At 50.6% G+C, this 25,583-nt stretch overlaps 12 protein-coding genes across 12 annotated transcripts; all 12 read left to right on the top strand.

Moving 5' to 3' along the window:
- Positions 1 to 99: 99 nt before the first annotated feature.
- On the top strand, positions 100 to 1,302 carry A1O9_09321 (uncharacterized protein; the record flags this gene model as incomplete). Its single annotated transcript, XM_013402014.1, has 2 exons — positions 100 to 393; positions 451 to 1,302. 2 exons carry the CDS (start codon positions 100 to 102, stop codon positions 1,300 to 1,302), a joined length of 1,146 nt encoding a protein of 381 aa, XP_013257468.1.
- Positions 1,303 to 1,807: 505 nt separating this feature from the next.
- On the top strand, positions 1,808 to 2,824 carry A1O9_09322 (uncharacterized protein; the record flags this gene model as incomplete). The annotated part of the gene is made up of 1 exon (XM_013402015.1): positions 1,808 to 2,824. One exon carries the CDS (start codon positions 1,808 to 1,810, stop codon positions 2,822 to 2,824), a length of 1,017 nt encoding a protein of 338 aa, XP_013257469.1.
- Positions 2,825 to 3,815: 991 nt separating this feature from the next.
- On the top strand, positions 3,816 to 4,808 carry A1O9_09323 (uncharacterized protein; the record flags this gene model as incomplete). The annotated part of the gene is made up of 3 exons (XM_013402016.1): positions 3,816 to 4,077; positions 4,151 to 4,516; positions 4,609 to 4,808. 3 exons carry the CDS (start codon positions 3,816 to 3,818, stop codon positions 4,806 to 4,808), a joined length of 828 nt encoding a protein of 275 aa, XP_013257470.1.
- A 386-nt stretch (positions 4,809 to 5,194) lies between these two features.
- A1O9_09324 (uncharacterized protein) lies at positions 5,195 to 6,079 on the top strand (the record flags this gene model as incomplete). Its single annotated transcript, XM_013402017.1, has 2 exons — positions 5,195 to 5,394; positions 5,455 to 6,079. 2 exons carry the CDS (start codon positions 5,195 to 5,197, stop codon positions 6,077 to 6,079), a joined length of 825 nt encoding a protein of 274 aa, XP_013257471.1.
- Positions 6,080 to 7,446: 1,367 nt separating this feature from the next.
- On the top strand, positions 7,447 to 8,544 carry A1O9_09325 (uncharacterized protein; the record flags this gene model as incomplete). Its single annotated transcript, XM_013402018.1, has 1 exon — positions 7,447 to 8,544. One exon carries the CDS (start codon positions 7,447 to 7,449, stop codon positions 8,542 to 8,544), a length of 1,098 nt encoding a protein of 365 aa, XP_013257472.1.
- Positions 8,545 to 9,146: 602 nt separating this feature from the next.
- Positions 9,147 to 11,447, top strand: A1O9_09326 (uncharacterized protein; the record flags this gene model as incomplete). Its single annotated transcript, XM_013402019.1, has 1 exon — positions 9,147 to 11,447. The coding sequence occupies one exon, from the start codon at positions 9,147 to 9,149 to the stop codon at positions 11,445 to 11,447; it is 2,301 nt and encodes a 766-aa protein (XP_013257473.1).
- A 598-nt stretch (positions 11,448 to 12,045) lies between these two features.
- A1O9_09327 (uncharacterized protein) lies at positions 12,046 to 13,394 on the top strand (the record flags this gene model as incomplete). The annotated part of the gene is made up of 2 exons (XM_013402020.1): positions 12,046 to 12,204; positions 12,270 to 13,394. 2 exons carry the CDS (start codon positions 12,046 to 12,048, stop codon positions 13,392 to 13,394), a joined length of 1,284 nt encoding a protein of 427 aa, XP_013257474.1.
- Positions 13,395 to 14,143: 749 nt separating this feature from the next.
- Positions 14,144 to 15,412, top strand: A1O9_09328 (uncharacterized protein; the record flags this gene model as incomplete). The annotated part of the gene is made up of 1 exon (XM_013402021.1): positions 14,144 to 15,412. The coding sequence occupies one exon, from the start codon at positions 14,144 to 14,146 to the stop codon at positions 15,410 to 15,412; it is 1,269 nt and encodes a 422-aa protein (XP_013257475.1).
- A 599-nt stretch (positions 15,413 to 16,011) lies between these two features.
- On the top strand, positions 16,012 to 16,983 carry A1O9_09329 (uncharacterized protein; the record flags this gene model as incomplete). The annotated part of the gene is made up of 1 exon (XM_013402022.1): positions 16,012 to 16,983. One exon carries the CDS (start codon positions 16,012 to 16,014, stop codon positions 16,981 to 16,983), a length of 972 nt encoding a protein of 323 aa, XP_013257476.1.
- A 581-nt stretch (positions 16,984 to 17,564) lies between these two features.
- On the top strand, positions 17,565 to 19,464 carry A1O9_09330 (uncharacterized protein; the record flags this gene model as incomplete). The annotated part of the gene is made up of 2 exons (XM_013402023.1): positions 17,565 to 17,613; positions 17,672 to 19,464. The coding sequence occupies 2 exons, from the start codon at positions 17,565 to 17,567 to the stop codon at positions 19,462 to 19,464; spliced, it is 1,842 nt and encodes a 613-aa protein (XP_013257477.1).
- Positions 19,465 to 20,144: 680 nt separating this feature from the next.
- On the top strand, positions 20,145 to 21,227 carry A1O9_09331 (CDP-diacylglycerol-inositol 3-phosphatidyltransferase; the record flags this gene model as incomplete). Its single annotated transcript, XM_013402024.1, has 3 exons — positions 20,145 to 20,277; positions 20,386 to 20,762; positions 20,838 to 21,227. The coding sequence occupies 3 exons, from the start codon at positions 20,145 to 20,147 to the stop codon at positions 21,225 to 21,227; spliced, it is 900 nt and encodes a 299-aa protein (XP_013257478.1).
- Positions 21,228 to 23,852: 2,625 nt separating this feature from the next.
- A1O9_09332 (uncharacterized protein) lies at positions 23,853 to 24,777 on the top strand (the record flags this gene model as incomplete). Its single annotated transcript, XM_013402025.1, has 2 exons — positions 23,853 to 24,426; positions 24,470 to 24,777. The coding sequence occupies 2 exons, from the start codon at positions 23,853 to 23,855 to the stop codon at positions 24,775 to 24,777; spliced, it is 882 nt and encodes a 293-aa protein (XP_013257479.1).
- Positions 24,778 to 25,583: the final 806 nt, after the last annotated feature.

Genomic DNA, 25,583 nt, shown 5'->3' on the forward strand with positions numbered 1-25,583 from the left:
TGCCACACTCACGCTATTCCTTTCGCCTGTCATGGTATGATCCTCTTGCTGTTAAATTTCTACAAGGACTGACTTCTGTAGGCATATTATCAAGGAGATATGGTGGGGTATCCCTCGTTCATGCGAGGCGCTCCCCCAGTCGGCATGTCCACAAGAAAGTTCGATGAATATTATCGCTGCTACCCCGTTGTTATGATGAGCGGCCCTGAGAGAACGAGCGTCAACTTTGGTGGCAAGGTGTTCCTTCCACCCTCTGCACTCGACAAGTTGACTCGGTTACACATCGCATACCCTATGCTATTTCAACTGATAAACGGGAATGCGGGAAAGACAACCCACGCTGGTGTCCTGGAATTCACAGCAGAGGAGGGAAGAATATATCTGCCACAATGGGTAAGCATGAGCCCACAGCTCCGCAAAGCAGGTATCAGCACTGACGCATAATGACAGTTGATGAAAACGCTCCAACTTGACCCAGGTGATCTGCTTCAGATCAAATCAACAGACCTACCACCCGGCAAATTCATCAAATTACAGCCTCAATCACCTGCATTCCTAGACATCTCAGACCCTCGTGCAGTTCTCGAAAATGCCTTCCGAAACTTCTCCTGTCTCACCAAAGGAGACATCTTTACTTTTGAGTATAATGATCAAACCTTCGATATTGCAGTCCTCGAGATTAAGCCTGACACTAATTCTCATGGCATCGTCACCATGGAGACAGATCTAGAGGTTGACTTCGCAACGCCTCTTGGTTATGTTCCACCAGAAAGAACCAGCGGTACGAGCACACCAAGGAGTGGCATTGGAAGACCACATGGTGGCTCAGTCCATTCCCAAGGGACCATGGCACAAAATATCAACTACTCCAGCATAGCACCCAGTTCCACGACTGCTGCTGCTGGCTCAAAGGCTGTGTCATCCAACTTTTTATATGGTGGTCACAAGCTTAATTCCAAGAAAGGTTCTAAGGCTCCGACTCCGAATGCCTCCACTCCTGTCGCAGGCAGCTCCTCAAATGCGCCGAAAACTCCTCTTCCCAGAAAGACAATGGGGCCGCAACCACTACGCCTTCCTCCAGGCAAGCTATTTTTCGGGTACGAAGTAAAGCCTCTGCGTAAAGTGGATGAAAATGGAGAGCCAGTGACGGGTGAGGAAATGAAACCGCGCTTTGAAGGGCAAGGACAAACTTTGAGACAGAAGAAGAGAGCTGCAGGCACCGATAGCGGCACCGGTAGTGGCGTCAACAGTGATGCAGAAGCGAAACCGAAAGGGAAAGTGACAGGCTCCGGCCGGAAATAAGCGCATGATGAGAGATTCGCAGGGCGCTCCAAAAGGTATTGATGGTGGCCTCACGGCTTTGCATAGCGACGGCGTCCTGGTGGCTCTTCGGGCCGTTTGATAGTTATTCATCGACTCGGAGACGGGATATTAGCCGCGGGATCAATTAGCCTCATAGCATGGAACAGTGTACATTTGCATCTAGACAGTGTGGAAGGCTCAACAACCGCGTCCTTGGCAGAGCACTTCAAGATATAATTGACCTAGATGCTCTTAGACAGTCCATTGACAGGGTTGGCCCTCCATTGATGTGAAATCCTGATGCAAACCAACGTCATCACCACTCTCCACTATTGACATCAGTCGAGTGTCAGTGACCGTCAAAGATGGAATCATACCACTTTGACTAGCACTTTATTTTGTTCGGATGAAATAGTGATTTTCTCTTCGTATCTGCCGGTCATAAAGACAGGATTTTGCGTAACTCTACATCAACCTACTCGTAGTACAACTTCGCCTGCGGAACATGCCATCGTCATCATCATCATCCATTGACCCAGCAATCCTCCGCGCTTTAGCTCTGGATGCATCTTCCAAAATCTCCACACATGGCGGATCAGGCTTTGCATCGACGTTCCGCATCACGACGCCATCAACTTCAGTATTCATAAAGACCTCGAGCTCGTCTGGTGCGGCGGTCATGTTCCAGGGCGAACACGCGTCCCTCAACGCCATCCACGATGCTGTACCGAGTCTCTGTCCCAAGTCCTTTGCCTGGGGCCAGCTAGACAAAGGTGGGTACTTCCTCGCCACGGAGTTTCTGGACCTCAGTGGCCGGGGAGGCGCCGGCTCCAGAAACAAAGGAGGTTCCGGAATGAGTCTCGCACAGAAACTGGCCAAGTTGCATTCGACGCCCGCGCCCGTGCCGGACGGGTATGAAAGTCCTCAGTTTGGATTCCCCGTGCAGACCTGCTGTGGCGACACCCCACAGAGCAATACGTACACATCTTCGTGGGCGGATTTCTTTACAAAGCACCGACTTTTGGCGATTTTGAAGCGGGGAGAGAAGAATAACGGCCCGGATCACGAGCTGCGGAGGGTGGTGGAGAGGACGGTCAGCGAAGTGGTGCCGAAACTCCTCGCAGATGGTCATCTGGGTGGCAAAGACGGGATCAAGCCCGTCGTTGTCCATGGCGACCTCTGGTCAGGCAACAAGAGTAAAGGCTGCTTTGTGGGGAGGGATCAGACAAATCCTGAGGAGGTCGGCGCCGTGGAAGACGTGGTGTTTGACCCTTCAGCCTGCAACGCCCACTCGGAATATGACCTTGGGATCATGAACATGTTCGGTGGGTTTGGGTCTTCCTTCTTCAAGGAGTACCATGCCATTCTGCCTAAGACGGAGCCGGAGAATGAATATGCAGATAGAGTGGCGCTCTATGAGAGCTACCATCACCTCAATCACTGGGCTATCTTCGGTGGTGGCTATAAATCCGGGGCTATGGGTATTTTGAAGTCCTTGTTGAAGAAATATGGTGACAAGTGATCAAACAGCAGCAGCATGGAATTGATAAACTACATATCTATGATATTATTCAAGTATGTGGACAGCTACTCGGCGGACACTCGAGATCATATTCATGACTTTCGACTCATGATGATGTTGGCGTCAATGGGCCCTCTCCAGGATGTCAGCCACTTCCTCCTATCGGCTACGACCGTAAGGGTATAGTCGAGCCTTGATATGTTGGTCTGATGACTCGAATTGAGGAAGACCTTAGGAAGACACGAGCTCGCCCCAGGTTTTGGCCATCTCACAAATGAGGGTCCTGTGGGTACCTTGCAGGTAGATTATCATGATTTCCGTATCAGGAGGCTTCGCTCTCCCTTCCTCAAATACAGTATCTAATTGAGAGGACTGCCCAGTTTTTTACCCTACAAGAATTGATCCCCCACTTAGCCACCTCGAGGACATGGCGACGGATCAGCTTTGAGTTACTCATTTTTCAGTCAACGGTTCGTTGTTTCAACATTCGAAGCCGAACATGACTTGACATACATCGGAGCTCATACTGTATCGAGATTGAATCAGCATAAGTGCATGGAGCTTCAGGACAGTACCCCGACGGCTTTGCATTAAGAAGGCAGTAGCATTGAGCGCGGAGGAGGCTGATGGGCCATGCATGCAGCAGTCTCCTGAAATCTCGGGGTACATCGCTTGGCTCGCTTGTCAGGATGAGAAAATTACAATGTTGGTCACTTTTGGACTAAAATGGCGAAATAGGAGTATTGAAGTGGCAAAGGTCATACTCACTAGGTGGACGACATATCTAGGTAAACGAAGCGGGGCGGGTGCCGGCTGAGTGCCGGTATTACATACCCGGGTCGGATGACGTAATAAAAGTCTGGAGCTCTACCACATACACTCCCACATGCATGATTACTGCCCCAGGACTATTAATGCCGTCGTCTTCCATGCCTAACGCGACCTGAAACCATTGAGCGTAAGTTTTCTTGTCTCATTGAGCGAAACAATCATGGCAGCATCCAAACGAGTTCTTGTCCTGGGGGGACACGGAAAGATAGCAATGCTGCTGCAACCGAAATTGCTGGCGAAGAACTGGAATGTCACGAGTGTGGTGCGCAATCGCGACCACGAAGCGGAGATTAAAGCCCTGGGAGAAAAGAGCCCGGGCGAGATCGATGTTCTAGTGGAAAGTCTCGAAGACGTGAAGGATGCGCAGACGGCTCAAATTGTGCTTGACAAGGTCAAGCCTGACGTCGTCATCTGGTCTGCAGGTAAGGCCAACGGGGGCGATGGTTGAAAGGCAAGGACTTATAGAAGACTCACTCTAATACTGATTCATTCAAGGCGCGGGCGGGAAGGGCGGCGCCTCGAGAACGAAGGCGGTTGATGAGGTAGCTGCAAAGGCATACATCTCAGCGTCGTTGGCGACACCGAGCATTTCCAAGTTCCTCCTGGTGTCCTACATTGCTTCCCGGAAGGGATATCCTCCTTGGTGGAGTGATGAAGACAAGAAAGCAGCAGATCACGTCAACAACAATGTACTCCCGGATTATTTCAAAGCCAAGGTCGAGGCCGACGAGCATCTGGAGGCCTTGACTCAGAAACGCCTCGAGAGCGGCGACAAGTCGTTCCAGTCTATCAATCTACGCCCTGGCACCCTCAGTGATGACCCACCTTCGGAGCGGGTTTCGTTGGGAAAGACTTCGTCTAGTAAGTTTCTAAGTGGTTACTGTTCTTGCTGGGACCTTGATGGAATGGATTGCAGCTTTACAGAACTCATGTGCTAACTTGGTACGATGTAGGAGGAAAGGTCAGTCGAGAGACAGTGGCCAACGTGGCATTGGCTCTCTTGTTGAGGGATGACACTCGCGGATGGTTTGATCTTCTTGATGGCAGTGCCAGCGATCCCACGGTAGATGAAGCCATTGACGAACTGGTGAAGTCTGGGCACAATGGCTTGGAAGGCGAGGATCTCAAACGCATTCATGCGAGGAGTACGTGAGATCGTGTAATCATAAAGATTGAAGACCTTTGTATTCCAAACGGCCAAGGAGCCCCTTGGATAATATTATACTTCCTCAGCCTTCTCGCAGAAAACCCCTTCATATTCTGTTCGCGGACATAGCCGTTGGGCTTTACCTGTTGTGCCGGCTACGCTCATATACCCCAGTTTGAAGCCCCTCGGCCCCGCACTTCTCGGAATGATTTTCGCTGAATGGGCGATTGCGTCAGCGATTTGGAGTCTCGTATTACTAATAATCAGAGAGAGACATTTAGTGACAATGAAGTTGATCAGATAGCTCCTGACGACAAGAGGAGCAATTCCTTGAAACTCGTTGCATCGAGTCCGCTCCAGTCCTCCTATTCAGCCTCATACTATCTGTCCCGATGGCGATTCCTGACGCTGAAATTCATCCAAGCGCGACAGGCAAGGCCGCTGATATCGTCGCTCAGCACCAAAAGAAAGAGCCCATCACATTATACTCCGGGTGGTTCTGCCCGTTTGTCCAAAGATCATGGATCACTCTGGAAGAGAAAAATATCCCTTATAGATATGTGGAAATAAATCCTTACTTAAAGGAAGAAAGGTATTTATTACCCGCCATCGTGGAGCGCCCGCAGTTCCCGAATCAGACTGACTTGGCAAGCTTTTTGAAGCTGAATCCTCGTGGACTTGTTCCGACATTGGGTGCCCCGCAAAAGGACGGATCTGAAAAGCCGCTGATCGAGTCGAACTTGATCTCCGAATACCTAGATGAGTCGTATCCGGAGCAGAGTCCTCTTTTCCCGAAGGATCCATACGAAAAGGCGCGCATGAAAGTCTGGGTCGACCATATCACCACACGCATCATCCCAGCCTACCATAAGGTGCTCCAGCATACCGAGAGAAGCCCATATACTCTGGACAAGGCATATGGCGACTTTCACACTTCTCTGAAGACCTGGATCAAGGAAGCTGAGCCCGAAGGCCCGTTCTTCCTCGGCAAGGAATTCAGCTACGCTGATGTTGCGCTGGCGCCTTGGGCCGTGAGGCTCTGGGTGCTGGAGCATTTCAAGAAACTCCCTGCCATTCCTGCCCCGGGACAAGGGGGTGCGGACGAGGAGCTGTGGAATCGCTGGCGGAAATGGAGTCAGGCAGTTGGGGAGAGGAAGTCGGTCGCGGACACAATGAGTGATCGCGAGCACTACCTCCCTTTGTATCAGAGATATGCTGAGGATAGGGCTCAGAGCGAACTCGCGAAGGCTATCAGGGAGGGAGGGGGCGTGCCGTAAGGCCTCGAGTGTGCCGAATGTTAAAAGGTCTTAGTTAGACCCTGCTTGCCTCGTGGTTGGCCTCAAGCACAGCGCGTCCTCTGCATTGGGGACACGCGTGGCTACCATTTCAGATGAAGCACAATCCCCGCACGTATGCCAACTAAGTCGGGCACCCATTAAATCTCCGTGCTTGACTTCATATCATTTATTGTTGAGCTTTATCCAGTCAATCCTTGACACTAAACCAGTCAATGCACCGTGCCAACAAGACTTGTGGCCCTGGATTGATGCGTCTCTGCTGCTATTTGATGAATTTGGTGGCTTTCATTCCTGGTATTGGGCGGGAGCCATTTCCGTCTCTTAGGGAATCGGACCACCAGCACGATCCCAGATGCTAGAAGCCCGCTGCATGTATTTAGCAGACGAGAAGACTTGTCAATCTGCTATGGTCCCTTTATCCGACAAATTTGGACGAGGTTCGCTTCAGGGTATGTATATTAAGGCGACGAGGCATCACGACATGGACCCCAAGTGATTGCGACATCAACCACGAAGTCCTCGGCTTGGGGTTCCAAACACTAGCGAATGTTTTCACCTTGAAATCCTATGGATTCTCGGCGGGTGGGTTGGTCAGGGAGATCTGGTATTCATGTCCTCGAGAATCAAGGTCCCTCTGAATCAAATTGAAGAGTGGGGCAGAATGCATGTTCCGTCTGGGAAGCTTAGCTGCCAGAGAACTCAACTAATAGGGAATGGGAGGACTTTACTGTCGCTGACGGCGAGCTCAAGGCATGAACGTGGCTTGATGACCACGAATGGCTGTTTCAAAGAAGATCGCATATTTTGCAATATCGATACGCTCAGGTTGATCCTTCCATGCAAGAACACATCTATTGTCTCCCGGATATAGCATTCTTCCACCAAATGAAACTCAAATTTGGTTCTCAATGCCTACAAATAACATTACCATGTGTAGAGTACAACGGAAAAGATGTTGTGACCATGAACTCCAGTCTTGAGCGAATGTTAGATCAGGTTGCTCTTTGTGCATAGCCGCTTCGAGGCTTAAGTCGGATCCATGACAGCCCTGGATATACCAGTGGAATGTGCCTTGAACAAGCAAGGCTGACGTCAATAGGAGCCATCTGAAGCAGCAAGTGCTTCTGACGTGCACGTGAAATAACGCCAAGCCTAGCAAGCCTGGAAGGCGCGACCGCGTCGCCCAACATCGCGGAATATTGGTCTTGCTCTGCCCCTCCACCCGATTAGGCACACGCCGACAAAGCATACACGCCTGTGAGGCATGGCCGGGAACTCACTGCACATCGACGCCGGCTGAGATTGTACTCGGTTGTTGAAATACACACTTCAATACACCCATCAATATGCCACGAGCGCCGCGCAGAGCCGCCCACCACGAAAGAGATGTTGCCGCCACGACTCCCACCAGACCAACGGCTACGAATGCAATCACAGCTGCGATCCCCCCTTTCATGCTAGAAACTCCTCCGCATGCTGCTTTCTTGGCCACTCCTGTCCCTCCTGCCCACAACCCAGGCCAGACAATCCTGCCAGACACCAACATCCCTCGCCGACATCAAGCACAAACTCAACAAACACCTGTCGCGAACGGGCATGTAAATGATGATATCCCCGGTGGTTCGCAAGCCTCGCATAATGCATTAGCTCCGGCGACATCAGAGACTGGCCACGCTGACGAACAATCGTACCTGGAATCAGTCCACCACGACGCTGAAGATATAAAACAGCTTAGGGGACTTCGAGATATTTCTTCCTTGGCTACGTGGACTTTGTCCTCGGCAAAGCCTGGTTGTGCTCTAGCGCAGCTGAGAAATCCTAATCCTGCACTATTCTGGCAAAGTGATGGACCGCAGCCTCATACTCTCACTCTCCACTTCTTCAAGCTGGTGGCTATCGTGAAAATGCGAATTTACCTAGATTTCGAGCTTGACGAGTCGTATACACCCACGAAGATGAAATTCTTTGCGGGCATGTCGGAGGGCGGGCTCGTAGAATTCGGGTCATGGGAGGTCACAGAGACGGTCGACCCGGAGACGGGCGAAGCCCACAGCAGTATCGAGGGTATTCGAGGATGGATCGAGGTTCCGTTGGAAGGTGTTGGAGGTAGAGAAACTCGTTACCATGAGATCGCAGACTACGGTAGCGGCGGGATCGATGATGCATTGGGCCCAAATCATGAAGCTGAACAGACTGAGATGGGAGGAGATGTTCTTAAGGCCATGGTGGTTCAGATTCGAATATGTGAAAACCACCAGAATGGCAAAGATACTCATGTGCGTGGATTTCAAGTGTTTTCACGGGACACATCGACTACAGGAGAATTCAGCACTGTCTACAGGAAGAATAAGCAAGAGAAAGATACAAGTCAACCAGATGAAGATCATGGCAAAGTGGTCAGATTGCAGCCACCGGACTGGATGGGCGACCCTGAAATTCGGTAGAGAATCCTGCAGTCGTCTGTACAGACCTATTCTTACACTCCCATGGTTGATCTTCGGTGTCTGCTAATGTCAATCAGAGTGAGTATTCTATGGATGAAACCATCAGGAAGTACAAATTATAGGAGACAAGGGACAAGAAAGCAGCTCAACACGTGCCGCCGTCTCTTACCCCCCTAGGTCCATGTTTTCCGGAATGGGAAGGAGGTGATTGAAGAAAACAGTGACTGCACCTGCCTCAATTACCTTGCATTTGACTCGCACAACCATCTCCATTCTCACCGCAGTCTTCCTCTCGAACTTCTCTCTGTCTTCACTCAACCTGTTCTCTGGAAACCGAACCGTCGATTCTGTTCGTCATGCCTACTACTCGACCTTCCCTGCCAGGCTTGCTGTGTCTTACTTGTTGTCTGCTGCTTGCAGTGTTTTCCACTTGGAACCCTCAAGGTTGGTGCTTCTTCACGCCCTTGAGAGGAAGGCTGAAGCTAACTCTTTTGTTAGAGAGCACCATCAATGAGAGATGCAGTAATCTGCTGATCAGTGGAAAGTGGCCAAAGACCCTCAGTCAGAAAAATCAAACAAGGATTTGGGCACCCCACGGATGCATGCTCTATCCCTACAAGTCCGACGATGTTCAGCAATGTCTCTCCAAACGATCTCTCATATTTCTCGGAGACTCCACGGCGAGGGACTTGTTCTGGGCAATATCATACAAGTTGGACCTCTCACGCGCTCTGGACATTCACTCGAAGTCCGGAAAGCACCAAAACGTAATATTTTCCTCTGAGCAGGCTGAGGTGAAGTTTATCTGGGATCCGTTTCTCAACGCAACTAGTGCAGTCGACCAGCATGTATTTCCAGACTCTCCAAACGGTGGAGAGGTCTCAAAGCTATTCGTGGTCGGTGCTGGCTTGTGGCATATCAAACACCTGGGGCCAAGGCATCAAAGCGTGTCACGTCACTTCTTGCAAACTCGCCCAGATTCTCGCCTCGGACCTTTCAATGCCATTTTGCTCCCCATATCGGTATCCCAGTCAAAAAGATTGGCGATCAACCCATCAGGGCCATTTGACTCGGAGAGAGCTGGGCATTGGAATATCCTGTCCACCGAGATCTCGTCCTCCAAAAACGCTAGCATGGATTTTGGTATTTTTCGGAGCTATCTCGAGATGATTGATGGAGCAATCAACGCCTTTGAACAAGACGGGATTCACATCAGCCACACTATTACTCCTGTTATCGCTGACGTTTTGCTTAATTCCATATGCAACCCTTCGGGCCATATCCCAGAAGATCAATACACAGCATACTGCTGCGTCTCAAGCAACCGTCCCAACGTAGCCCAGAAGCTTTTTCTACTTCTAGGCCTCACCTTTGTCATCTGTCATCTCTTGAGACATCTCAAGCACAGAAGGTGCAGACACTGCTCGTCAGACGGAAGCCCAGACCGCGACAGACGTCCTTGCGTTGCAGAATCTGTGACTAGTATTATGATTGCACTCAATTACTGTTTTGTGGCAGACCGAAGCGTCATCTTCGAGAAGTCATCCAAGTTGGTAGACCCAACCTCCTTTAGTGTGCTCTCAATTTTTACCTTACTCCTCGGTCTGATCCCATCGACCAGTGTGGCATCTCCCACCAGGACCATCACAGACATCACAAGCTCGCACCTCCGATATCCACAGTCGTTGTCCAGGTCCCAAACTGAAGAGTGGAAAGGATGGATGCAGATCGTTATTCTGCTTTACCACTACTTTGGCATGTCCAAAGTCCTTTGGGCGTACCAACTGGCACGTGTTCTAGTAGCTTCCTACCTCTTCATGACAGGATATGGTCATACAATGTATTTCCTTCGAACTGGCGATTTCTCCAGTCGAAGAATAGCTATCGTTCTTTTCAGAACTAATATCTTGAGCATCGCGCTCGCATTTATGATGGGCACTCAATTCGATCTATACTACTTTCCAATGCTCTCTAGCTTATGGTTCCTGATCATCTATATCACCATGGTTCCATTTTCGAAATCTAGGCTCACCACACATGAGCTGATCTTTCGAATCGTCCTATCAGCACTCACGATCAGAGTTTTGGTCGAATCAAGCAGCACGCTTGAGTCTCTATTCAAAACTGTCGCGAATCTACGCATTGGCTTGATGATAATTGACGGAAAGGAGTTCATGTTCAGATTCCAGCTTGATGCATATGTTGTTTATGTTGGAATGCTCGCTGGTACTTATTGTTCACGAGATTCTGCTAACGATGATATCTCAACTGTGATACCTTCCAGAACTAGCGTTGACTTCGTGAAACGCCGCCGATGGCTCCGACGTCCAGTCGTACCTGGCGCTCTTTGCCTGGTTGTTGCATATATCTGCTTTTGTGGCAGCTTTGAAGACAAGTATGATTACAACCGTTGGCATCCTATCACCTCTCCCTTCGTTGTGGTGGCATTTGCCATCATCAGGAACTCGACAGAAAGGCTATCTAGATCATGGAGTCGTTTGTTTGCGTGGCTTGGTCGATGCTCCTTGGAGACTTTCGTCTTGCAATACCATATATGGTTAGCCTCCAATTCTCACGGCCTGCTTCGCTTTCGAAGGTTCGATGTCTTGCTAAGGTCTGCGGGGATTAACGTGATCTGGACGGATATAATCGAGTTTACGATCCTGTCAGCACTATTCCTCTATATCAGCTCGAATGTGTCATCTGCTTTGCCCATCCTCACGGCAAAGTTCATCAACGAACAAAGAGGTCCCATTAGAGCTTTCAAATCCAAGATTGATACGACAAAACCTCCCTGCAACACGATTGATTCGAAGACGCTATTCGTAGATTTCCGCACAAAGCTTGCCCTTGTCGCCCTACTACTTTGGGGGTTGAACATTTGTTGGCTTTACTTGGAATAGGGAAATATCTACAACAGAAGTTGGAGTTCGTGTGGAGTGTTCAGGAGGCTGAAAAACGCGTGCCAACAGCATTAGGAGCGTGTGGTTTTGTCTTGGGGGGAGCTATACTCGGTAGACCGGCAAGCGTTTCTCCAAGTTATATGGAGCGATGGACCATGACACATCTTTTCAATGTCGAATGCGGAGAAGAACGCTGGTTGATCGCCACCAAAATCTTTGCAGAGCAATTCGCAGTTCATAGAATGCGAAAGAAGAGCCAACCGTGTCAGAACATGTTGAGGTACAATCTCTTAGTTCCAATATTCAAGGCCTTTTGCAGTACGCCAGCTGATTTGCATGAACCAGAGAGCTTTATGAGATGGAAGAACGCACGTACGACAATCACCGCGCATCATCCCCGAGCTGACTTCGGATGTGGACTATTCGTTTTATGCACTCGTTTACTTGCCTCATTTGTATTGACCTGCGTCGACGCTTCTCCATTGTGCGGTATATTGTTGTTTCCTGGCCGATGCTCGTGAACGGAAGCCGGGCATATCGTTGTCGCGCCGCATGACGGCCAGTCGAGTCTTTACTTGCAGATCACACACATTCGACCATGGGCGCGGATATCGGAGATGAAGGAGAGCAGGTCGAAGTTGCCCTGTCGCCGAATGTAGCGAGCATCAGTCTAGCGACCGACGTTGAGCCTCTCTACGGTTGGGTTGTTTGCATAAGTCTCCACTTCATAAACGCTTTTACTTGGGGTGTCATTGCTGTAAGGAACCACTCCCTCATAACTAGATGGAAGTGCAAGCTAACTCTGGCCCTGGGTCCTTCTAGAGCTTTGGCGTCTACCTATCGTACTACATCAGTCACGAAACCTTTATTGGCACGACAAACCTAGAATTTACCTTTGTAGGAGGAGCCAATTTCGCCGCTGCCATGTTATGTACCCCAACAGTCAATCTCTGCATACGCCAGTTCGGAACTCACGTTCCAATGTATTGCGGATGCTTCCTGTTTGCTGGGGGCTTTATCGCAGCTTCGTTTGCGGTCGAGTTTTGGCAACTGGTGCTGAGTCAGGGAGTCCTTGTCGGACTTGGAACCGGCTTTGTTTGGTTACCCGCGACTCCGCTCCTCCCGCAGTGGTTTAACAGGAACCGGAGCCTTGCACAAGGTATCGCTGCTGCAGGTTCGGGAATCGGTGGTATTGTATGGAGCTTTTCAATCGTGCCAATGATTGAGAACCTGTCACTTGCCTGGTCGCTACGAATCACCGGAATGGTATCTTTTGTCGTCTTGCTCGTTGCCTCTTTCCTTATCAGAGATCGAAATGAGAAGATCAGGCCAAGGATAAAAGCTATCGACTGGGATTTGTTGAAGAGGTACAATGTCTGGTTATTGGTCGGGTATACCTTCTTTTCGATACTGGGGTATATCGTTTTCATCTACACACTTTCCGCTTTCGCATTGTCTTTGGGCCTGACGCAGAGCCAGGCTGGCATCATAACCGGAATGTTAAACGTGGGTACTGCCATTGGAAGACCGTTCATTGGAGTCGTCAGTGATCATTATGGAAGGATCACGACTGCTACTGCCTTGACAGCATCGAACTGTCTAATGGCATTTGCCATCTGGATCCCTACCAATTCCTATGGTCTGCTAATCTTTCTTGGTCTTGTCAGTGGGGCGACAAGTGGAATCTACTGGGGCACCATTGCACCACTGTGTGCCGAGGTAGTTGATCTCAAGGAGCTTCCATCAGGACTGGGCCTGATGTGGCTGTCTGTTTCGATGCCCTCATTCTTTTCTGAAGCGATCGCCCTCGAGATCAGGCGACCAGAGTCAGGGCGACCCTACCTGTGGCCACAGATATACACCGGCTTGGCGTTTCTCGTTGCCAGTCTTCTTCTCCTAGAACTTCGACGGCAGAAATGGGGCTGGCGAAGGGAACGGCATCGCTAAAGTTTTGGCCCGAAAATTTGCTCTTAGCGTCTCAGGATCTCCTACTCTCACGACCAAGGAGCAGCAAGGAATAAGGCATTCAAGGAATGGAATCACTGCCCGTGCCTAGGATGCATAGAAAGGCGTCTAGTGGGTAGCATCGTTGGTCTGGTTTCTCAACAACTTCTGAAGGGAGATGCCTCGGCTTTATACCTGGTATCACTGAGGCTCCACGAACAAGTCTTCTGAGTATATTGATTAGTGAACAAGGCTGCCCTGGTGTAAGACTCTGACCCTTGGCATCTTGTGTCCACAAATCCAAGCGAACCGAACCGCATCGTTGAAGCTAATCCTAATCGCGATCATTGCGCCGGTGATGCGACCGATGCATCATACACACAGTCAGCGAGCTCCCTGAGTTGCAACTCCAATCACCTTTCTGGTATCCATATTTTCAGAAGATACATAGCTGCCTGCAACTTGAGGCTCTCTATGACACAGCAAAGGCCCTCCTATCCGTGAACATGTGAATAACCTGCAGCTACGGCCGTAGTTGCATCAGTAACCCACAGCAAACGGATTCTACCAGTACTTGACAGCCATGGTTCCCAACACTTTACCCCTGACATCGACGACACAAGTGGGGATACCTTCTTCAAGGCTGAGGTCTGAATACGGACATTATTGGATACATAGCTCGCCTGAGCCATCAAACAGAGTCTCTCCTCATCCACGTCCTCGACCTTCACACGGTGCCGTCTGTCAATAACATGCTGTCTTTCCTGAATCCATTACCGAGATTGCCGGAATATACTGGCCCAGAGAAGGTCGGGACTGCAGAATATGAGTTATCACTATCGTCACTAGGTTTCGAGTGTATTCCAGAGCAACTTCCAGCATCAACGATCAAATTTCGAATTTTCTATCCTGCCAGGCTCAGCGCCGATGCCGCCTTTGGTGTGCCATGGCTTCCACAGCCTCAAACAGCACATCTCGGTGCATATCTTCGCATGGCTCGACTAGAGCCATGGCTTTCAAAGATATTGCTGTCGGTTCCTTTCTATTTGCGATCAACCATGATGCCAGCATACAAGAACGCTGCGCTACAATGCGAGGACGGCCCGTTGCCGGTACTGATATTCTCGCACGGGCTGGTAGGTGGTATGAATAGCCATAGTGCTCTTCTTGGGGAGCTTGCTTCTCGAGGTATCTTTTGTGTTGCTATCGATCATCGTGATGGAAGTGGCGTTCTGTCACTGGCGCGTCGTGAAGGCTCGAAGGTGCCTAATGAACAACCAACCGAAATAACTTCGGTTTACTTCAAGAACGTGTCGCTGAAGATCAGACCTGGCGTCTGGGAAGCGCGGGACAGGCAGTTTGAAATTCGACTTTTTGAGCTTATGGCAACATATAAAGCTCTGGGACTTCTTAATGAAGGGAAACATATAGCAAACCTCGCCGACGACCCAGGTAATATGAATGTCATTCCCAGTTCATCACTGAATCTCAATCCGGGTGAGGTCATTTGGGCTGGACACTCTTTTGGAGGAGCTACTATGGTTCAATTTATCAAGACGATCTACCACGAGAGCAGATTACAAGGGGTCAAACAGGAGAGCGATGCTGCCTTCCCTGAACATTCGCTTTTGTTGCAGCCAGCACCGCGAAGCCTTGTGGAACAAATCAAGGCAACCTCACCAGTGATTCTTCTTGATCCCTGGTTCATGCCGCTGCGGTCACCGAGGACAAAGTGGCTGAACCTCGAAGCCCCTTCCATGCCACGACGGAACATCAGATCAGGCATATGGACAGATGTCGACTACGATCGCTGTGCTCTCATCAGAATGTGCGTGGCACTGGCCGCAAGTGCATTCACATATGCCTCAGGTCCTCGCGGCAGAGCCACAGACAATCAAGACAGAGACGGAAGCAGAAACTCTCACCTTGTTCGAGAATTTCATCTCGCCACGACACTTCATGAACGAGTCGAAAAGGCAGAATGGGAGCTCCGTGAGGACAGAAAAGGACGCAAAAAATAGCGAGCCGACGGCAACCAGCGGGTTTGTTCTGCACGACACGACGCATGTGACGCTGTCAGATTTCGGAATTATGTTTCCTTGGATTACATGGTGGTTTACGGGGCAGAAGAAACCGGACCTGGCGAATTGGAATACTGCCAGGTGTATTTTGAAAGCGGCGGGTTTGCAGGAGAGGATAGGCTGGGATGATGATGGAGGTGGTCATGGCGTAGCGGAGGCGGATGCACAGCTAGAGCAGATATATTATTAAGTAAGCGAACTACAAAGATGAACACTAGGTGTGCTCGGATGCAATATTGATGTTGGATGGCATTTATTTCGTAAGTCGCTGGATGAGGCTGTGGGAACCGGAGCTGCTAAGAAGAGCGGAGGAATCGGCAAGGCTGCAACCTCGGCAATCTCGACGGGGTTGTCCAATCTCCAAATTTGTCAACCACAGCCGAAGCGGTTGATTATTCTTGACTATTCTCGACTCCTGCGTCTTGTTGCTGATTTCCAGCCAGAACCCACCGTGTGAGCTTTGGTACATTGATTCATTTCTACACACAACCATATTGTTCTCCCGACAATGTCCTGACGCACCAACCCTACTTAAAACAATGCCTGTCACCGAGATCCTTCTGCTGCGACACGGCCACCGGCTCGCGTGGACATTGGATCCCACCACGGGGAAATATACCTCGAGCCACCCATACCCAACAGGACTACCCGCAGACCCTCCCTTAGCGTCGCACGGGGTATCACAAGCGATCGAGACCGGAGAATACTTTGCCTCGTCGTCACCGCTCCGACTAGATGAACTTGTCAAGCACGACCGACTCAGAATCTACTCAAGTCTATTCTACCGGTGCCTGGAGACGCTACGCCCGACAGTAGAAAGGCTACGAGAGATCGAACTCACAGACTCCATCTCGCGGCATTCAAAACACACGCCGCTGGAAGTCCGGGGCGAGCGGGGCATCGGCGAATGGTTCGGGCGCGCGTGGTTCGTGCAGCCTCACCCTGCGGAGCCGGAGCGACTCAAGCGCGAGTTTTTCCCTTGGTTGGACGACTCGTATCAGTCGAGGGTCGTACCAGAGGAGCATGGTGAGCGCATCGAGCCCCTGCATGACCGTGTGGCGCGCGCACTCGCGGCGATCGTGAAAGATGTCGATGAGGAGTACTCATCAGCTGGCCGGGGTGATGAGAAGGTCGCGTTGCTGTTATGTGGTCATGCGGCGCAGATCATCGCTACCGGAAGAGCGCTGACGGGCTTGATGCCCGAGGACCACGATGAGGAGGATTTCAAATGCTTTACCTGTGGGATCAGTAGGTTTGTGCGCCGGTCACTGCCGGGGTCTGCTGATGCTGATGCCGATGATCACTGGTATTTCCGCGAGGACTGGAGAAATGGTTCGGGCGTTGCGGGCGGCTGGGATTGTGTCGCCAACAGCGATTGTGCGCATTTGAGTCAGGGCGAGGAGAGAGGTTGGCATTTCCATGGCGATGAGAGCTTTGATTCTTATGAGGGCGCAAAGTCTCTCGGGGTACGGGCATCGGATGGTGGGTTCTCATCGCAGCATAAGCTGTGATGGAGTATGACGAACCATGAGAATGAGTGCATGATTTACAGTGTAGTTCCGACGTGAAAGACCGCATGAGGCTTATGCATATCATGTCGATAAATACATGGAGATAGACGAGAGGATACATGAGAGGGAGAGCAGTTCTGATAAATCTAGTAACGAAATAAAGTGCTAAGATAGATTCCATCTCCTTTGCCTTTGATCATCATCACTTGCTCTGCCTGACAAGCTTGGGGCCAGTTCTCGATCTTCTGTTGATAAAGCAGTGCATTTGCACTCGGGCGGCAGTCGGTCTCGGAAAAATATCAAATTCGAGCGGCTGTCATCCGCGTCTAAAATTGCCGCCGTGATTTCTTGCCGACTTCAACTCCGCAAACGCAAACACGAAGAGCAGTTCAACAGCCATCCGCACCCGCACCCACACCCACTTACACAATCCACCCTCCAAGATCTCCCGCTCTGCTTCTACAGCTTCATGCTCTCCCTTCCCCCGCTGGCCAGCTCCATATTCTCCTGGCTATGCACTACACAACCACGGTTCTGCTTCCTTAGTGCTATGGCGAGCTTGGCGAGCTTCACCAGCAGCCATGTCCCGCGGCAGAAGAGCTCTCAGCTCCCCATCCGATGCGTATTATGGTACGCTTAGTCCAATCTCTTCCCCCATCCCGACTTGCTGGTCTGACCAGCTTTCTAGACCTTCTGTCTACCTTCATTAGACAAACCCGCCCACAAACACAGACCAGACTGCGGGATTCTGCCCATCACCATAGACAACGTCGCCTATTCCACGACTATTTCGTCACTCACCTTCCCTCCTCTTCTTTACACCCAGACTCCCGCTCTTTGACAGGACTTGCCCACAAATTCCCTAGGAAGGACTCAACTCCCCATACTCCAGATGGCCGATCGGAGCCTGCCGCCCACCCCTCTGTCTCCCGAGACACCACCGTTGTGCGAATTCCCTTGAGGAGTGCCAAACATCACTACGGCGCCTCTGTCTCTCGGGGGAGTCGACCCTATAATGAAGATTCACACCAGGCTGGCATCATCGAGCTCCCGGCCTTTGCGAAAAAGCCGCCTCGCTCCGTCACCACCCAGAAACAGGTCAAAGAAGCCACCTCGGCGGATAATATCAGTGGTGACCCTCAAGTCTTTTACTTTGGCGTTTTCGATGGTCATGGGGGTGCAGAGTGCAGTGATTTTCTTAGAGAGCGATTACACGATTACATAGAGAAGTCGGCCATTTCTTTCGAACTTCAGTCTAGTTTACAGAAGAAGGAAGAGAAAGATAGACGTGCTGGTGTTGCTCCCGGTTTGATTGAAGATGAAGCAGCGGTGAAAAGGGGCAAGGTTGCTTTGGAGGCGGTGCCTACCACAAGCACGGACGAACCTCAGCAAGATAAGGGTAAAGGTAGAGCTGGCGATGGACATAGCGGAGAATCCACATCTGCCAGCCGCCCTCTACACCCGGGTAACCCTCCGGTCATTCAGAATGCAAATACAGAAAACATCAAGACCTTGGAGAAACAGCTGGTTAGGGGCTGGAAAGACCTAGTCGGAGGATATTTTCGCCGGTTTAAGCCACCTTATTTTTCCATTTACAACGGAAACCCATACTCTGGAGAGGAGTCCTCTCTTACGAATGCTGGCGGCGGAGATACCAGCTCTGGTGCCTCCATCGAAGAGGTCATGACTTATGCTTTCCTCAAGGCTGACTACGACTTCGTGGCGGCTCAAGCAGCCAAACATTCAGAAAACCGAGACAACACACGAGCCGAGCGGCCGCTGAATGATGGTGACATCTTAGGCGAGCCCAGTAGGGTTGCTGCACATATTGGTGGGCAAAATCGATTCAAGGGCGGGAGCACATGCAGTATTGCACTGCTGTCCACGCCATCACCCACCCCGTTTTGGAACCCATCAACCACCTCATCCATGCTTGTTGCTCATGTAGGAGATACCAGGATTCTGCTGTGCTCCACAAGTACTGGGCAAGCAGTTCCATTGACCACGAACCATCATCCATCTTCCCCAGTCGAAAGCAATCGACTGCGTAGGTACGCGGCCACATTTGTGACTGACTCATTTGGGGAAGAGCGAGTCTTGGGGCTCGCCAATACTCGAGCATTTGGTGATATTGCGTCCAAGCGGATCGGAGTCAGTGCAGAGCCGGAGATCCGGCGAGTGGAGATCGGAGCGGCCGAGTATTCCTTCATGGTATTGATTTCAGATGGCGTTTCAGGTACGCTTGACGATCAGGAAGTGGTGGACATTGTCAAGGAGGCCAAAACTCCCGAACTAGCAGCCAGAGACGTGGTCAATTTTGCGACCGAGGTGACGACCGAGGGCGATAATGCCACATGTTTGGTGGTACGAATGGGCGGATGGGAGAGACGACAGGAGGGTGGGTTTGGCAGTCTCTCGACCAAGAACAGTCGTGATTACAAAAGGCAGAGTGCTTCTGATCCCCGGAGTCGTCGACAGTGAAAGAAAAGTGAAGAAGGAAAGCTCGGGTTCTAGATTCGTTTGATGAAGCGGGCGTGCTTTGTGTATATCTACTATGAAAGAAGTATGCCTGTGAATAGAGTTGCTAGATGCTTCTTATCAGAGGGTTAGTCGAGTATCGAGTATGTGTATGTGTATGATGTGCTCTGGAGATAAGGGCCCATGGATGGTTTTGTCCGTGGTTGGTCCGCCTCGTAAACAAAGACTAGCGAACCTGACTCGGGTCTGATGCGATCTGATGATTAAGGCCACTTCCTTTCACAACTGCTGCTGTTGCACGACCAGAGATAAATACTTCTACTCGGATGAGAAAACAGTTCATTCATCGCCTCTCAAGGGAACAATTGACACAGCTCGCGTGCTCCAAGACCTAGTCCTGCACTTTATCTCGAACCATTGGACCTCCTTATCAAGCCTGCCTGCGATCTGCCCTCTGCCCTCTGCCTCCGACACGATTCCCAGACCGACCCTCAACCCCAGAAATTTCCCAAGCCCCGCTTAGAAAGCTCCCTCAACAGACTCCTGGTCAAACTTCCTGTGAGGTGTATAATCACACGCTACTCTCTCTCCTCAAGAGCGCTTCGGAGCAGATTCCTCTTATCTGCTGCTAGCAGTTCGTCCAAGTTATCAAACAAGCCTGCGGCTTCTCCGGAAAGCCCAACATGGCCGAACGGCACAAGTCCAAGAGCCATGCCCAGCCCAATGGGAAGGCCACGTTGACCCAAGTGGTGGAAAAGATTGAGGAAGACACTTACCATGAAGAAAACATCTTTCTGTTCATTCCAAACATCATCGGTGAGCATTTTCACCAAAACTCCCCCGGCAAGAGGGAAAAAGACGAGACGAGAAACCCGGGGGGGTGCGATGGCTTTGGCTGATACCTTTTCTTTTTCTTTCCCATAGGATATGCCCGAGTCGTGCTGGCGATCGCTTCGCTCTACTACATGCCTCTGCATCCGCGGACCTGCTGTGGGCTATACAGTGTGTCGTGCCTCCTCGACGCCGCTGACGGGATAGCCGCTCGACGATACAACCAATCCACAACGTTCGGAGCCGTGCTGGACATGGTGACAGATCGCTGCACCACGTCCTGTCTGCTTGTGTTTCTTGCATCTGCTTTCCCCAGATGGAGTATCGTCTTCCAGGGCTTGATCAGCCTCGACCTCGCCAGTCATTATATTCACATGTACGCGACGTTGACCATGGGGTCGTCGGGCCAGAGTCACAAGAAGGTCGACTCGAGCAGGAGCTGGATTCTGCATCTCTACTACACCAATAGGGTACGTTTCTCTTCTCTCAAACGAAGGGTGGACTCGAAGCTTTGGATCGAACTAACATGAGAACCAAACCCACAGACCGTTCTATTCCTCTTCTGCCTCTTGAACGAGACGTTCTTCATTGCACTATACCTGCTCTCCTTCTCGTCCCCGCTCCTCTCACCTTCACTGCTGGCCGTCAACGACCACAACAGCGGCATCCAATCGACGCAACCGGGCTCGCCTGCGCACCCCAAACCGAGCACTCTGTTCGCCAACCCGTGGAGCGCAGGTGCGCTGGAGATGGCTCGCGCCAACAAGATGGACAGCACCGTGCCCTGGATCATCGCGGGCATCAGTGCCCCCGTCATGGCGGGGAAACAGATCATCAATGTCATCCAGCTCATTAAGGCCAGCAAGTGGCTGGGCGAAGGTGATGTTGCGGCGAGGAAGAAGGCGTTCATCGCTGCGGGGAAGAAGAGGGCATGAGACACAAGAACAAGCTAAGTATTCTCATGTCTAGAACGAGAAAGAGCGAGAGAGATCGTCTTCTTCAGAGTTGCGCTACGCTGCTGCGAATTGCGGGCAGCTAGAACTGAGCCCGCTGGAAGCGTTTGTCTTGATTTGCGAGCCTCTCCTATCCTAGGGAACAGATCTGTCTGCGCACTCACATGAGCAGAAGAGGAGCATTTTCCTGCCAACCTCCTATTTCTCCTGTCCCTTCCGATACGGTACGATACGCCAGATAGGGTTGGGTGCGGTTGGCATTGTCGAAAGATAACACTTGCTGGCTCTTCAGCAGATGGAATCTCGTTCATGGGACGAAGCCGAAGACTCCCCAAGTGCACGGAAAACCTCTACAAACCAACACATCCCACGCAAGCGATTGTCTATTCTCGCGCGACTTCCTTCCTGCCCTACACCCAATACCTTACCTAATCACCTGTTAACCCGTTGTTTACTTGAAAGGCGCACTTGAAACTGTCGGGGCTATGAGACTGGATCAAAGACCCCTCGATCTGGGAGAGAGGGAGTGGGCGGGGCAAGGTTCCCCCCCTTTTTTCTTTCTTTTCATCTTTGGACGTGATCGAATTGGCGTTTTGTTGTGGCACATATAATCGGATCAGGTTTTGATTTTGCTTGCTTCCTAGGCTGCCGGATTGATTGATTGGCTGCTTGTTGAGCGGACGGATGGACGGACGGAGTGACTGGTCGATGTTGAATCATAGTGTAAAACCACCTACCTACCTAAGGCCATACTTGTTTATGTAGTACCCCTGCCTAACGGCCTCGAATAATTAACTAATGACCACTCGACTTATGTGCCTCCCTAATTAAGTAGGTCCTCGGTCCTATTCATCATAGAGAAAACCAAGCTCCCTTCCCCAGGGGTACTCTGAGTACTCACCTAGACCGTCTCATACCGCTTAGTGTTTTGATTCTCTTGTCCATTTCTCAATTGACTTGAACCGCGCTGAACGGAAAGGGAAAGATTTTGGGGGGTCAATACCTAATGAGAACTATGTACTAGTTAGTACACACGAAGTAGGGTGCTTGAAGTACTCTACAAGAGCAGGAGGGCAAGAGTGAGAGTGTCATCATTAGCACTGTCGTCGGGATCGAATCGCCGGGATAATTATGTAATTAATGAATTAGAATTTACGTCCCTACACCCCATTCTACTAGATGGTGACCTACGAGTACTCACTCATCAAGCAACTATAATTACATACTGATATTTATAAACCATGTTTCACTATTAATTATATAATCAACTGCCTCGGCCCATAGCCCGTGGTCCCCGGCCTGAGGCTGAACCCGGAGCTGATCCACACATTTCTCAATCCTGTATATCGTGTATGTTGATGTGGGTGGCAATAGCTCCAGCTCGGCGCGCCTCTGAACGCTGCTTCACATGATTGCCCTGCCGCTGTGCCGGCAAGGAAAGTCAGGCCTTTCTTGCGTCACGTTGAGGCGCACATACAGGCGATGGAGCAAACCATCGAGTGCTTTCAAAGAGAATTCAGCAGGCGGTCACAGTTTTTGGCTAGGCTGGGTGGTCATATTGTAACATGTATGAATGCGTGTCAATCTTATGAAGCTATAGCATTGATTAGGCCAAGGCCGAGCATACAGGGGTCGTAGGCATTCATATATCAGAAGCCTCATAGATAAGCAGAGACAGAGCAATGAAGAAGACAACAGCACACTCTCATTAGGCGCACAGCGGTGTTCGTGAGACGAGTAGTGGCCAACAGCACGGAGTATGAGTGTACGGGTATAGTTGCGAAGTTGAATCCCAACGAGGGATGCGCGCGCTGAGGCATTTACGATACGCTCGATTTGGTTGATTGTTACGTGCAAATGCCATTGCCGACGCCGACGCCCTCTCTGTCTCGATCCGATCCATTTTACTTCCGACCCCCTTTCGACTTGGTTTCAAGATCTCGTAGTGCTGCTGCTGGTGTTGAAAACTTGTAGACAATAATGTGTTTAGGGGGAGGATACAAACGGCGTGCGTCGAAAGGAGCAGCTCTCGCTCTCTCCATGTCCAACCCTTTGACTGATCTCTTTGCCTTTCAGACAGCCCGTAACATTTGAAGCTGGAAGGTACAGGCTACCAGGCAGGCAAGCATCCGTACCAGGGTTTGTCTTAGCTATGGTCAACTGCAGCCCTGCAAAACCTGTCAGACTGCGGTGTTTTGAAAGACAACTTTCAAAGGTGCTCAACATGTTGACTGGTAAGCAATTCGGGATCTCTTCTTGATTAGACGCTGAGGGTTTAGTACATAATAAAGGACGACTGCGAGCCCGGGATTTGCCCTGTTTTGTAAACGATCACCCACCACGCAAATCAATGAGAGACGCTTTGGAGCCATCGCGGCGGCAATGGCATTCACTGGTCGCGCGCTCGTCGACTCCCTCTTTGCTTCTTCTGTGTCTAAGATTACCTTCACAATGGGGGTTCGTCACATCCTCGCGGCCTTCAGCGCACCCCTGGACAGCTCCTCACGAGAGGCGAATACTGCACCGTGCTCTTTCTCAAAACTGCAAAGTCAGCGTTCTCAAATCCGACTTGTGTAGTCGTGTGCTAGTGAAGTGAAGAAATTCAGGATGCCCAGTCGTGGTCGTAGCTCCAGGCCAAAACGTGTCTGGGCCGTTGAATTGGCACTTTCACCGGCTGGCCCGCGACCAGAACACTGCCAAGCAGATGAGACGCCAATATTCAAACCGGAGTGGTTCAGTGGTGTTACGAAGATCGAGGCAGGCTCCGATGAAGACAAGGAGGCCCCGAACGGGCAAGATTTTGAGGAGACACTGGAGCAGGCCCTGCAGCGACCCGGTCATTACCGGGTGTATATTCCCGTTGGCCATCGACACCCGTACCCCTCCCTCCTTGTGAAAGGCTCCATTTGTCGAAACATCATGTTACTCCATTCCCAGAGCCTCACACCAACTCAAATTTCGAAGAAACGCGGTACTTCGGAGGTTCTTGGCCAGTACTCGGTTGCAGAAGTCAAGGAAATCATCGACATTTGTGAGCTCTTAGGCCTCGACGGCAAAGCACCATTAGGCTCAGAACTTGAAGACTGGGAAAACTCGTCAATTGAGGGATGGTGGGAGGAGAGTTATTGCGAGGGATTGAGAAGACGTGAACCGATTGGGCGTGAAATTGCCGGGTACGATTGTGATCAAGGCTGGTGGAGCAACAAGCAAGATACCGCGAATAGGGATTGGGCTCAATGGCCAGAGGCAGAGATTGGTCCTCAAAGCTGATGCGTGGATCTGCGCGTCAGCTCTTTGGTACTTTAAAAGAAAAGGAGAAACAACGGCGGCAGCGGCAGCGGCAGCAGCAAAAGGAGGCCAAACGAGAGACTTACAGTCGGCCTTGGACAAGTTCAGCAGCAGCAACGTGGGGACAGGTGCACTGCTCGGTGCTGTCATCTCACATCCACCCCTGACCAGTGACCGGTGGTTCCACCCTGAAGTGGCTGTACCACGTGAGAGATTCCTCACGTCGCACAATATCAGGCTTTAGCAGGGGAGAAGAATGATGAAGACAACACCAACGCTTGGACCATGGATTCCAGATCTTCCCTTGCACTCATGGACACGCATACCATCGCGTGGACATATCATTGGTGTCTCAAATGGCCAGCAATGTCAGTAACCTCTCAACTATATCATCAAGCCTGGCCAAATCAGACATCTCGCTTGATGATGTAGATGGTCACGGGTGAGAAAAGTGATACATTCTCCCGTGTGGTCCCTGACTGAGAAGCAGACAGCAGACAAGAATGCAGTACATTTCTGACCAGATGTAGATCCAAATACAGACACGTAGGATGTTGTTGATGGCAATCAAGAATAAAGGCTTCAAATAATTACAACAACAACACCTTTGAAGTTTAGTCCCACAGCGGCTTGAGTTGAAGGTTAGTAGAGATTGGAGAGAGAAAATCTCCTCGCTTGGCAGTTTCTAGCCGTCCCTTATCGGCAGGATGTGGCTGTCTGTCGTCACTGAAGGTTGCGTTCTATTTATACGTCTGGGCACCCGAAAAATCCGCAGAACCATGATAATGTGAATAGGCAATCGATAGTCTCATACAGGAGCTAGATATAAAGTAAACCTTGTAAACCTCCTTTGTTTAACAGTGACCTGGACATGTTGTTGCACGTGACTTTAATACGTCGAGGCTGTATCCCCTAAAGGGCGCCTATTTGTAGCCTCATCAAGATCAAGAGTCCGTTACTCATGCCATGTATCTTCAAAGCTTTTATCAGAGAAGAGCTCCTAATAGTATTACTCGAATAGTCCCCCACTTTTCTCTCTAAACGCGAGGA

Source organism: Exophiala aquamarina (genome assembly GCF_000709125.1).
Source record: "Exophiala aquamarina CBS 119918 chromosome Unknown aczIA-supercont1.9, whole genome shotgun sequence".
Classification (NCBI taxonomy): domain Eukaryota; kingdom Fungi; phylum Ascomycota; class Eurotiomycetes; order Chaetothyriales; family Herpotrichiellaceae; genus Exophiala; species Exophiala aquamarina.